General features: G+C 38.4%; 1 protein-coding gene across 4 annotated transcripts in view; it reads left to right on the top strand.

Annotated features, from left to right (window-relative positions):
* Positions 1–12,820, top strand: part of LOC134535964 (prestin-like) — an 87,789-nt gene that overhangs the window by 65,384 nt on the left and 9,585 nt on the right. For all 4 annotated transcript variants that reach the window (XR_010075737.1, XM_063375416.1, XM_063375415.1 and 1 more), the window contains exons 5-10: positions 2,169–2,380; positions 4,052–4,216; positions 6,207–6,311; positions 8,463–8,596; positions 10,617–10,779; positions 11,792–11,968. Coding sequence is in view for 3 of the 4 variants with exons in the window: in XM_063375416.1 (XP_063231486.1) it covers positions 2,169–2,380; positions 4,052–4,216; positions 6,207–6,311; positions 8,463–8,596; positions 10,617–10,779; positions 11,792–11,968 (956 nt within the window). In the remaining variant the exon portion in view is untranslated. The remainder of the gene's footprint in view (positions 1–2,168; positions 2,381–4,051; positions 4,217–6,206; positions 6,312–8,462; positions 8,597–10,616; positions 10,780–11,791; positions 11,969–12,820) is intronic.

Here is a 12,820-nt window from a genome sequence, read left to right as displayed (position 1 = left end):
TTTATTTATTTAAACCACTTTGGAAGGAAGAAAAGATGCCCCCATGGTCCCTCTTGTATATGCCCATGGAAGGTGGTACATTGTGCTAGACATATAATATTTTATTAGAATAATGCTCTGAAAGTCATATGACAAAAACAATTTTTTTTTAATGCAATTTAACTGGCTTCCTATTGAGTGAAAATTGTGTAGACGGGTTGATAGAAAAATGGTTACTATTTTGTGGGTGTAATAGTTTTGAAACTAAAATACTTTGAGTGAGTGGTTCTCATGTGGGTGGTGTGGTACACAGGGGCGTGATTGGGGGTGATAGGTGAGGGAGTTCTTCAGGGTGCTCCCACTGCTTCATTCCACTCTGGTCACATCGTGAGTTTTTCGTATTGATTAAAAATGATTGGTCTCTGTCTGTCATGTAGGCTCAATTGTTAACCAGAAACATCCTATCGTTGTTGATTCTGTAAGTTCTGGTGTTGAGGGAAAAGGCCCTGGAGAGCTGTTGGACTCCTTCTTCGCTGATGTATAAAGTTTTCTCGAGACTCATGCATTTTGATGGTGAAGCATTTGTTCTGGTCTTTAAGATGGAGGCTCTCATGAGGCATGAGAACGCATTGGAGAGGCCTTCAAGATACTAGTCTGCGGTACCCTGAATCATTCGGGCTCTGACTGTGCTGGGTGTTGAGGTCAAACGATTTTTCCGTGCACTGCCACGTGTGCATGGCACAATAGCAATTGTGTCCTCTGATACCGCTGTTTTGTCCCACAGTGGTTATATAGTAAAACATTTTGTGAAAAATCTGTTTAACATTTTTATTCTTGATATGCTACCATAATTTGTTCCCTTGAACTTTTATACAGTACAGTACAATTTTTACCATGATATAAAGTTTTCCTTAATTTCTAGTATAACTTCAGGAGTTCCCTCTGAAAAATCCGTCAAATATTGTTACGAATGGAAAAATAGGTCCGGAAAAAATAGGCCAATTAAATAAATACAGTTTTATTTATTACCTAATATTTATACTATCTATTAAGTTATAACAAATTAAATTTTTGTCCACAAATTAATCACTCTTGCATTTAGTTCAAAATTTACTCTCCCCACTAGAGCTTGGCGTGACAGTGGCTCTCTCTACTGCTCATCACTCTTACTCCCCACCTCTGACTCAACATACTGCCTCGCACTTCTCGCTCGTCCGCCGTACATACAACATCCAGATGCTTCGGTCCCCGATGCACCAATATTCGCACATGAAGTTCGCCTCTCGCTGTCCGCTATCACTTACCCTCTTCATCTAGGTCAGTCTTTTCGTTTCTATACCTGCCAAGTCCTGCCTTGGAAAGATCTCATAGTTCTCCGAAGTGTCACACCAGCAGACACTTATACAGACTACCTCCATGGTAGGCAGTGCGTAAACATATTTAATACTTCGAACAGGTATCTTGTATAGAACTCCACAAAAGTTATTTGAAAACTGAATTTAAAGTTTATTCAAGCTTAGGTTTGTATTATTACTGGTCAGGAATCAAACCAATGACGGATATTGATTGAATCAATCGGTACCAAGCTCCAAGAACTCCGAGAACAAAGGTGTCCTTGTTACCTCACTTCACGCAAACGGGGCTCTGAGAACGTGCCAAACCCTCGAGAGCAGCAGAGAATTCCGCAGGCTGAATGGGAAAGCGCTGGGGAAGGGGTAGAGGGGTAGCGAGGTGCAGCTGCTAATCGTATTAGACGTGAAGCCATAAAAGGCAGGCGCACGAGCTGACTAAAAAGCCTCGTCGCTTGAGTCCTTGCAATAATTATTCTTGTAGTACAGTGGCGGTCTTGTGATGGGGACCAACCCCCTCCCCCCCCATAAGCCCACAAAACGAAAAATCTGTAGATAAATACAAAAAATTAAACATTCCATAGTTCCATAGTTACTTTTCAAGAGGTCAGGAATACATTAAAATAATCTTTTAAGGGCTATTAGTTTTCCAAATTTCAGACTCACCATTTAACTGGGAGTCCTTCCATACCTAAACCCTTCCATCGTCTTCCTCCTCTCCTTTCCCCTTCACCGTCAACACAGAATAAAAACGATAAGCTGGGTCTACCACTGATTATCTTGTGGAATCCAGGAGGCCTCGGCAGGCACTGAACTGGACGCGTGGCGTTGCTGTGGCAGGAACGTTTGCGGTGGTGTGCATGATGACGAGCAAGTCGGTGCTCCTGTACTCCACCCCGGAGGTGCCGCCCCCCGTGGCCAACTCCTCCCTGGCTGACTTCGGGAACGGTACCGCGGCGGCAGCAGTGGCGGCCGTGACCAACTCCTCGTCCGGGCTGTACACCCCTGTGCAGGTGGCCACGGCAGTCTGCTTCATGGTGGGGATGTGGCAGGTAGGCCCGCCTTTTTTGCTGATGCGTGTGCCGCTTGTCTTCATATTGTCTTGCTTGGCCTCAGCAGTTTGAATTGGGAATCCTCAGGAGATGCATGCTTGGACATTGTTGAAGTCACTTTCTACCTCACGTTTGCCATGACATTGTGGAAATGGTGCTCGTCCACGCTGATAACCCGATGTTTTGGATATTCCGAAAACGTGGCACGGGCCATCGGCTGGGCATGAGTGATTTCAAACAATATCCATGAAGTGAGGATTGAGTAAACACGAAAGTATCTTGAAAATTCACTAACGCTGTACAAGCTAAAGCCGTGTTGTACAGCTTCAAACAATGCACCATTGAAGTGTTGCTCAAGATTTTAGATAGGCATCTGTTTTCAAAACGCCTTTGAGTTAATTTTGATGTATAATGCTAACATTATTCTTTTGAACTGTTATCAATTTTTTTTTCAGTGTGACAAATAGGTGTAGTCAACATTGATTTCAAAATTTTAAACTTGCTGTACAGACTCTTTAAGGCTCCACATACTGAGTTTATTTAAATTTTTTGTTATTTCTATTATGCAAGCGATTTTCCTGTAAATTGGGTCGCCAATTTTCTTGCCAGAAGTTTACTAGATCTTATTATCGAGTCATGGCTTCTTGTCGCTATTACATAATATTTAGTAAATATCCGTGAAGAAAATTTGAGAGGAATTAAAGTGCAGGAGAGCTATTGTGACAGATTTAGAGGAATAACCCTTAAATAACAGATATTAAAAAAAAAACTGAAATGATCAATGATACAAGCAGCAGAGAAATGTGCATCCCAATTTTTAATTTCTGACATGCCACAAAATGTTAGGGTCTCTGATGAAAGTCTCATAGAGGTGAGAATCTGTATTGAGAGTTTCATATGTAAAAATTATTCTGAAAGTATTCTCTTTAGCCCTTTTCACTCTCCGAAAAATACATCTTGTAAATCGTGATCCGGAAACAAAATCACAGTTCTGTTTGAAAAGTGTATTTCTAACCAGAGACTAGTCTAATATCTTGAGCAGTTTTTAAGGGGCCCGCCTACCTGGGCACACATACGGTGTGCAGAGCTTCAGGAAAAATAACGCGATTTCAAAACTACTCAAGATATCCGAGTGGGGCCTATTTACGAATAGCATTTAAGAGTTCGCTGAGGGCCGAAAAGTACTTTTAATTTCGGATTAAGTTTTTAAACTGTATTTTTAGAAGCGTTAAAATGCCTAAAACACGTGTTTTCAGAGTAATTTTTAGGCATAAAGCAATCAGTACAGATTCTTGAAAGCACTTAAGGGGCTTGCATAACACCTTTATCTTCATTTCTCCGCCATATAATGTTACGGTCACCGCTAAAATTTCACAGTTATCCTGTGATGACGAGACAAATGCGCGCCAGTTCAGAGACTTGCGCTTAGAGGCTATACCGCGCTGGAAGCACCAGCGAGCGTCGTGCTTATCATCCCGCCTCACTGACACACATACACCCCTGACGAGGCGGGCCCCTTAAATGACTTTGGTTCTTCTGAAGCTCTGCACACGAATGTGTGTCCAGGTAGGCAGGGCCCTTAAAGTAAGGGGACGGTGTAATCCGTACAAGCGTGCATTTTTTTTTTCAACGAGGGTTGCCGACGGAAGAAAGCGCCTGGTGTTTTCGTAGGTGGCCCTGGGCGTGCTGAGGCTGGGCGTCGTGAGCGTGCTGCTGTCTGACACGCTCGTCAGCGGCTTCACCACGGGCGCGGCCGTGCACGTGTTCACCTCGCAGGTGTCCAACCTGCTGGGCATCAAGACGCGCAGACACAGCGGCGCACTAAAGTTAGTGTATGTGAGTAGGTCTCGCCTCTACCTTGCACTCCGTTCGATTCGCCGACCACAGGCTTTCTTGGCTTTTCTGGTCACGAACCGCTTCTTTGCTTCTGGGTCGAGACCAGGGGCGCAACAACAGGGGGCGGGGGGGCAAGGGTATTTTGCCCCCATTCTGAAACCTTGAAGTGGGGGCAAACGGGGGCAAAGAAAGTGATGTGTAATCAATTTTTAGATAATAAAACTGCTTAAATAGCACCATTTTCCACCTTGAAATACAAATTTTCCCGTGGGAGGACCCCCCGGACCCGCTTCAATAGGGGGGATAGATGATTCTTTATAAAAAGGTATATTGCCCCCCCCCCCCCCCCCACCTTTGGAAATTTAGTTGTTGCGCCCCTGGTCGAGACCATGGAGGTGCGGTAGTCTCGCTAATCTGGACCCTGCTCATCGGAACATCCAACTAACCCGAACTGGATTTTTTAAAAAAAAAAAGCAGAATTGACTAATTTTCGTATGTTGAAAACTTGGTCTACATATATGGTAGCATTAAATCTAAAATTAAGCTCAGGAGAAGTTATATTATGAAGATTTTTATTTTATATATACCCATCCAAAACTTCTGTTACGGGCATTTTAAGGCAAATACCTCTACTCCGGAATTTCCGTGATCCGGACTGGGTCCAGTCCCACCTAGTCCAGATTAGCAGGTCTCTACTGTATCTGTCTATGGAGCGGGTTAGCAATCAGTTAGCAAAACAAACCTTAGCTGCATAAAGGCTAATGCAAGAGTTTTTCATTAATAGCTTGAAAGGAATTTGCTAAGAAGAATAGTGAAAAAGCCATCTTGAAGTCAGTGTCTTTAAACAAAGGTGTTAACTACACATCAGCTAGGAATTAATGTTTAACTTAATTATAACCATAAAATGTTTTGGGAAAAAGGTTGGGGGTCATTTCTCATTTTGACATCAATTATTAGAGACAGGATTTTATGGTAAGTTGTGATAAAGCCGAAATAACACCGTAATGCAACGAAAATATCATGAAATCAATCGGGATATTTAATCAAAACTCAACTCAGATTACATTTATTGAATTTGATATATTAAAAGATTACATTTTTGTGATTTTGAGTGCCTTCATTGCTTGTTTCCTTTTTTCACTAAGTTCAGTATCTTTAACAGTTTGAAACGAAGAAAGAATTTTGGAATGTCACGTATTATGATTAGAGGCAAGATTGAATTGTTTAAAGTTTAGGCCTGTTTCATTTTCATTTTTAAAACAGGATTTTTGTTTTTTTTTAGCATTATTTTTTATATATATATATTATGATTGTACATTATTATATGTACAAATATTACATTAAAATGTTTCAAAATACTTACTTTACCAAAAAATATGAATTTTGAAATGTTACATATTTAGAATAAGAATAAAAATAAATTCAGAAATAATTTCTGTTTTTTTTTTACAAGAAAATTTACAAACATCAGTAGTTTAAAATTAATTCAACTTGAGAAGTACCATCAAAGAATTTTTTTTCTTCCATATACTTTTGTACAAACCATTCTAAAATAATTCCACTCTTTGAATTCAATCATTTAAATATTTTTTTTTTGATTTGAATGAAGTTTTGTTTAAATGCTTCTTAGTTCTATGAACTTCCATTTCAGTGATATACCGTGTTTTGACATGATCGTCGGTGTTACTTGGGTTTGATTTCAATTCACAATATCATCTTGTATCTACCTAATATAAGGAAGGCTGTTCATGCTTGAGTCTTTCTATAACGGCTTAGAGCAAAGGAAATTATAGCTGGATCAACATTATGTTACATCCATGCAGGATTTCATTTCAAGCGGGGAGGGGTTGAGCTTGCCGTTTGCTTTCATATTTTTTTTTCCATTTGTTGGTGGGAATAAAAGAATTTGTTTTTAGGAATTTGAGGGGGATATATAAGTACCATATTATTATGAAATAGTTATTTCACATTCATTCTAATGTTTTTGCAGACATACATTGACATCTTCAAGAACATTCAGTCTGCAAACGTGGCCGCCATCGTAATATCGGCAGTCAGCATCACCATTCTGGGTTTCTACAACGAAGTCATCAAGGTGAGTGGACTTAGTATAATTTCTTTTTCTGTTTGTACCACAATGTCATTATGTAGTATAGAAGGGGTGCTCAATGATTTTTTTGCTGTTCTGACATTGGAAAAAAACCCTCTTTTTATGATTTTTAGGTGGTCAAGGAAAAATTGTTGCAAAATTTAGGAGGATGCAAAATGAGAAAAACTTAGGTAGGGCTACACTTACATAATGTATTATGAATGAAAGTGTAGAAAGTTTCTACAGAATGTTTTGGGCAAAACATTGAATACTATGAGTTATAAATTTTTGAGTCATATGGTAGGTGTCATGTTAGAATCTTGATTGATTAGCTACCTGCAAATAATAAAACAAATTTTCACTATGTTTTTTGCAGACTTCACAGAAACATGATGCAAGTATGCCTTTGCAAAACTAAGGCATGTTTAAATAAAAATTAATCTGTGTATTAAAGGGTTAAAACTTTTTTGCTTGCCTATAAAATTGAACAATGTGTACATGTTGCCTCTCTGTGGTTAGCGATTCAACTACTTCTGATACCTTAAGTCAGATGAAATAATTTCAAGTTACCACATTTTTTTATTATAAAATTTGATCTAGAAACCATTCAGAAACAGCCAGTTGTGATTCATAGAAGCTTAAGTTGCTGGCACACATAGCCACCAATTACTTTAAAATGGCGATATTATGTTTACAGAAAAGACTTTATGAAGCATCATTTGTAGAAATTTTTTTTACTACACAGAACCCAATTTAAATTAAACTCTTGCTTGAGAGTAACGTTGATATACCTCACAGTTAAAGTCAGTGCTCATTTCAGTTAGCATGAGATTTCGGTGGTTGAGTTGTCAAATCACTCGCCTCTTACCAAGGCCATTCCAGGTTCAATTCCCGGCAGGTTCAAACCTGGATTTTTCTCAAGTGAGTAGCGTAGTGACATTGCCGACAGCCGATGTTTTTTTTTCTGGGAGTACTTATGTAAACCACACACCATCCCCTTCCCCCTCTTCTCCATCTATGCATTCGTTGATGTTTCATTCTCATCTTGTAACCCCCTTTTAGTATTTTATCAACCCATATGTGTATAAGAAATCAAGCATTAATTAATTAATTAATTAATTAATTCATTCATTCATTCATGTTTCAGTATTTGGTCATTTTAGTGATATTTCAATGCAGTTATTGAATCAGGAACCAATTCAAATAACACTGTGAACTCAGAACGGTTTTTTATTATACTTCGACGTCAGGTTACACAGTACCCACGGCACGAACTGATCTAGGCGAGAGTCAGACCACTCGGTGGTCGCACAAGATGATATCGCTTAGCTGTCTGGCAAAGTCCCGCTAAGGGTAAAAAAAAATACTGAATTGAACAGTTTGCCGGCCTAGGCGAGTCCCGAGGATACGAGGATAATATAAAATTGATTGAGATTGAATTACGTTAACAGATCTAAGTACAGCTCGGCGATGCAAATGGATGAAGTTCACGGGGTGCGTTATGTGTTTCACCTCGACCATTGTTAGACTGGGTCGGAAGGGCGCGCTCCCACCGGCGACATGGCGTCTTCCGCCGAACCACAGAACCGTTACACTAGTTTAGTTATGTGCAGCTGATAAACAAGAAAAGCACTCTTAAAATACTAACATAAAAAAAAAAATTCCTCTCGTTACTTAGCTACATGCGAACATACAGTTATTAATAAACTAACTTATAAACAGGATTCAGGTTAGTTCAGCTCCGGTCCACTACTGCGCCTTTATACCGAAGCACTGAGCTTAAAACACAGTCTTCCGGTAGTTTGCAACGCGCTGGTTGAAAACACACAACTACATACTTTGGTAATTCCATGCTGAGAAGGAACAGGTGAAGGTGAAGGCAGGGAGTTTAGTCCAGCCAGACTTAAGGGGCGAAGCCCGGGTCGACGTCAGTTAAAATAAAAAGGATTAATGCTTGTTTACTTTGGAAAGGGAAGTGTGTTTAAATTTAGTTGCTGATTGCATAACTGCATCAATTTCTTTTCTTTTTCATTCAGTAAATTTTTTAGACATTTCGGGTGGCATAGGTATATGAAACTATTGTATTATCTGCAGTAAATGTGATAAGCCTTTGTTTTGTTGTGAGATAAGTTGCTTAGAGGCCTGCATGTGTCGCAGCCCCGCATCAACAAGAAGCTTCCCATGCCGTTGCCAGTGGAGCTGATGGCTGTTATAGCCGGCACGCTGGCCTCCATGTTCCTACACCTGCAGGAAGAGTACAGCGTGAGGACAGTTGGCAACATACCGACAGGGTGAGGACCATGCGTTCCACGTCCTGTAACACCTTTATTGGTGAACGTGCCTTTTTTATGAAAAAAATAACAATGTGCCTGCCATCAGAGAATCTTGACTTAGTAAAGATAATAATAATAATAATAATAATAATAATAATAATAATAATAATGGATCAAAATAAAACTATATGCTATTTTCTTTGTTTGCAACTCAAAATTTGTACAGCAATCAAAATGTTTGCTATTTTATGTTCATTTAAATAAAAGAAAAGGTTAGTGTGATTTCTGCTGTTGCAAATTGGATGCTAAATATCTTATGTTAGGCTCGTAGTTTGTTACTTTTAGCAGAATGTAAGCTGAACTGCACTCATCTGACAAACGGTTCTGGTGCAAGTTTTTAATGTTGTTCATTTTTGAAAACAATGACTCGCAAGCATAGGTAGATGAAATATTGTTAAGATAGCAAAAGCCAGCTTCTTCAGGCAGCTAAATATGTCTGGAATTGAATTCCACGTTTCCATAATTTTGGTATTGGCATTTTTACTCATATTGCCCGATAGTCTTTCTTTTTCATTTAATTCCAACCCTTTCCTTAATTCAATAATTTTTGAATTGGACTGGAAGTCAATTAGCTGATCTTCCTTTCTTCAATCTCCAACCAATCAAATTTAGATAAGTTTAATTAATCCACTGAAGTCACTGGGATACATAATAAACTTGAATGTTTCAGATAAATCTTTGAACAGACAAAATATTGCTGAAAATTCTTCAATCAATGAATGCATTACTGAACTGAAATCTTTTGACTTTCTTCATCTGGCTTTTTGTGTAAATAGATTTTTTTCAAGTTTGAGAAATACTTGTAGTTTTCGGTAGCATTATTCTTATTGCAAACTTGCAATTTAGCCTCAAAAGCACGAATGAGGTCTATCATGACGATAATCATTTTATTTGGACCTTGAAGCTTTATGCTCAATTCATTGAAATGCTGGCATAAGTCTGTTAAGAAACATTAATTCTGAAAGCAACATAACATCCATTAATTGAGGGTATTGTTCAATTTTTCTTTCAATTTGTAAAAACAGCCTGATTTTCTTTCAAACAATCATGAAATCTCTGAACTACGTTACCGCAACTCAACCAGCGAACATTATTATATGTCACTAAGCCATTATACACTCAGTTGACTTCATCCCACAAAGTATCAAATTTTTGTTTATTTAAATTAAAGCCTGCAATGATATGATATTCACTTTTTTTGTGACTACTGCCATTATATTTCCAAGGGAGGCAAAACCACCCTTAGCACACAAGGCTTGATGATGAATGATGCAGTGGAATTCAAGAATTGAATGTCCTATGTGTGTTTGAAATGTACTGATAAAACCATTTGTTTGGCCACCATACTTGGAGCAGCATCAGTCATTATCAAAATAATTTTACTTAAAGCAATTTCTTTCTCAGCAAGTGATTTCTTAACAGCTGTACAAATATCTGTTCCCTTAATAGTTGTTGGCAACGATATTTACTCAATTAATTCTTTGACATTGTTAGCTACACAATATTGAGCAAAAACCGCTAATTGAGCAGATTTAGTTACATCAGTAACTGGCATAGATTTTAAAAAAAAACACTGAGTACTGAAGATTTTTTTAGCAAATGGTAGCTCTATAGTTCATTAATTTCAAAGTGATGAACAAAAGTATTAGTTTTCATACCTAATTAGACCTTATATGTAATTATGTTTGTCACAGTTTGTGTTTGGCTTAATGTTATGCTCTCTATGTACCGTACTTAAAATGTAGGTAAATATTATGTTTATTTCAAGACTTGTGTTTTTTATATGTGTTTAGCATTATTAGATGTAAGGAGTAAATAAACTAAGTTTAAAATGGCCTCCTTTGCTTAGTGTTATCTAAACATCTTTAATTATTTTATGATTTTTTTTTGTTGCTTAAATTGAACACTTTGCCTTCATAAATGTTATGTTTAAGAACTACCTATCTTACCCTTCATTATTTTACTGACTGTTTTACAGTTTACCACTGCCTGAAGCACCTCCGTTTGCACTGTTGCCGAACTTGGTAATAGACGGCCTGATCATAGCAATCGTCGCATTCTCAGTCAACCTGTCAATGGCTTCCATTTTTGCACGAAAGCACAACTATCCTGTTGATGCAAACCAAGAACTACTTGCGTCCGTAAGTTAATTTTACGAATTGGTTTGACAATTCTTGTTTTTTTCTTGTTCATTGGGTACACATGTTTCGTAGTCCAAATGCTTTTTTTTTTAATTTACGTGCACAATCAGACGACTGATGCTGAATAAAAGGCTGACATGTTTCTCTTCCTGACATCTTTGTTTCACTATTTAACCCATTCACCCACCTGTCCACTCACCTGCCATCCTGCCTGTCCATTCACCCACCCAAGCCTTATCCCCCCCACTCTTTCATTTACCCTCAAACCTACTCACTGATAAACCCATTTCTTCACCCGTTCACTCCTTTATCTATCACCTGACCCCTATGCCTACCTAACCTTTGGCTCACTTGCATGCTCAACTACTTACTGACATTTTATCTACACTCCTACTCTTTCTTTTTCAAGAACTATCTTTCATTCCTACTGCTATAACATTTTGGATTTCTTTTTAATGATGGTTTACAGTTGTGAAATTTGATTGAGGTTTAATATAATTTTTGATTGTATTTTAAATAAATACCTTTGTATATATTGGTGATGAATGATTTATTTATTTATATTTTGTGTAGTATACAGGGAAATATTTTCCTGCCCATTAGTCTGTAACACTGATTCCATGGTTAATGAGTGCAATCCAGGGAGACTAAGGGCCCAAGGGTCAATAATTACCTAATATAGTATAAATTTTCAAACCCCAAAATTTTAAAAAAGTTTAAATAATGTGAATATTACATAGCCATGACTGTAAATGTGATCTGTTCATGCTGCATAACATGTAAGCTTTTCAATGAATTCTGTTAGCAATAGACTTGTAAATTTTTTCCTGTCAGCTATCAGGGTAAACCCCAGGGCCTGCCCCAGGGAGTTTGCCTCCCTCCCTTCTTTGCCCCTCCCTCTTCTTGGCCCTTGGCACTAGTTTGGCTTTGGAACATAAATTTATCGGCACATTGTGAGTTATTAGCGAATGTTCTGTAACCGTTGAATGTGTCTCGTGCCTGTTTGTTCCAGGGATGTGCCAACATATTTGGCTCGTTCTTCTCATGCATCCCGTTCGCAGCATCGCTGTCTCGCAGCCTGATCCAGGAGACGGTGGGCGGGGTGACGCAGTTGGCGAGCGTGGTGTCGTGCTTGTTGCTGCTGCTTGTGCTGCTGCTCATTGGCCCGTTCTTCGAGCCACTGCCCAACGTAACCACTGCTCAAATACGCACACTTGCCAGCCTGAAGTTCCACTGTTGTCCACTTCTTTGTGCTTTGGATAACTAGTTTTTTTTTTTTATTAATTTTTTTTGAGCTTAACGGTCCCCATGCTAATTGAGCAGGGAAGAGCAGCTTACAAACTTAACCTGTTCTTACAGTTGAAACCCACACATATCCATACCTTACTATGCCAAATCCAGAACCCCTATACCAAAGTTGGTGCTTCAACCAACCACACTTCAAAGGTCAACTAAGAAAACTAGTATAAAGATTGCTTACCTTTCCTGTGGCTTTGATTTTCACTGAACTGAAATAACAAAAGTTTTTATCTATCTGTACAAGTTTTACCTTTCATGACTTGCGCCCACTTATTAATGCAGCTATAATTTTTTTTTTCTGTAGTTCGCAGGTTTTTGGTTTCATTTCTAAATTTTTTCAGGGTACTTGGTTTTAGGGTGCTTAGAAATAGTAGAGTTCACAGATGTTTCAGTGGATTAATGTGTTTGTGATCTTGAGTACGTAGTAGGTTAATGTTACTCAGAAGATAGCTATTGTAAAGCACAGTGGAATCCTTTACGTATTTCACTTAAAAGAAGAACATAGCAAGGCTTTTAATAGGTAACATTTTAAACACCATAACATATTTAGGTGGCGTATTGATTAGACACTGGTCTCACAGTCCGAAGAACCTAGGTACCAAATTCTCAAGTTTTCCAAAACCACTCCAGATACTTCATTACCGTAAGACAGGATTGAAAGAAAAAAAAGTTTTTTTATATTTATTTTTTAAAAACCTGGTGTTTTTGGTTCTCAGCGTGCTCAAATGAAAGCCATACAACA

This window comes from Bacillus rossius, chromosome 10, assembly GCF_032445375.1.
Source record: "Bacillus rossius redtenbacheri isolate Brsri chromosome 10, Brsri_v3, whole genome shotgun sequence".
Lineage (NCBI taxonomy): Eukaryota > Metazoa > Arthropoda > Insecta > Phasmatodea > Bacillidae > Bacillus > Bacillus rossius.
This window is presented reverse-complemented; position numbering and strand designations above follow the sequence as displayed.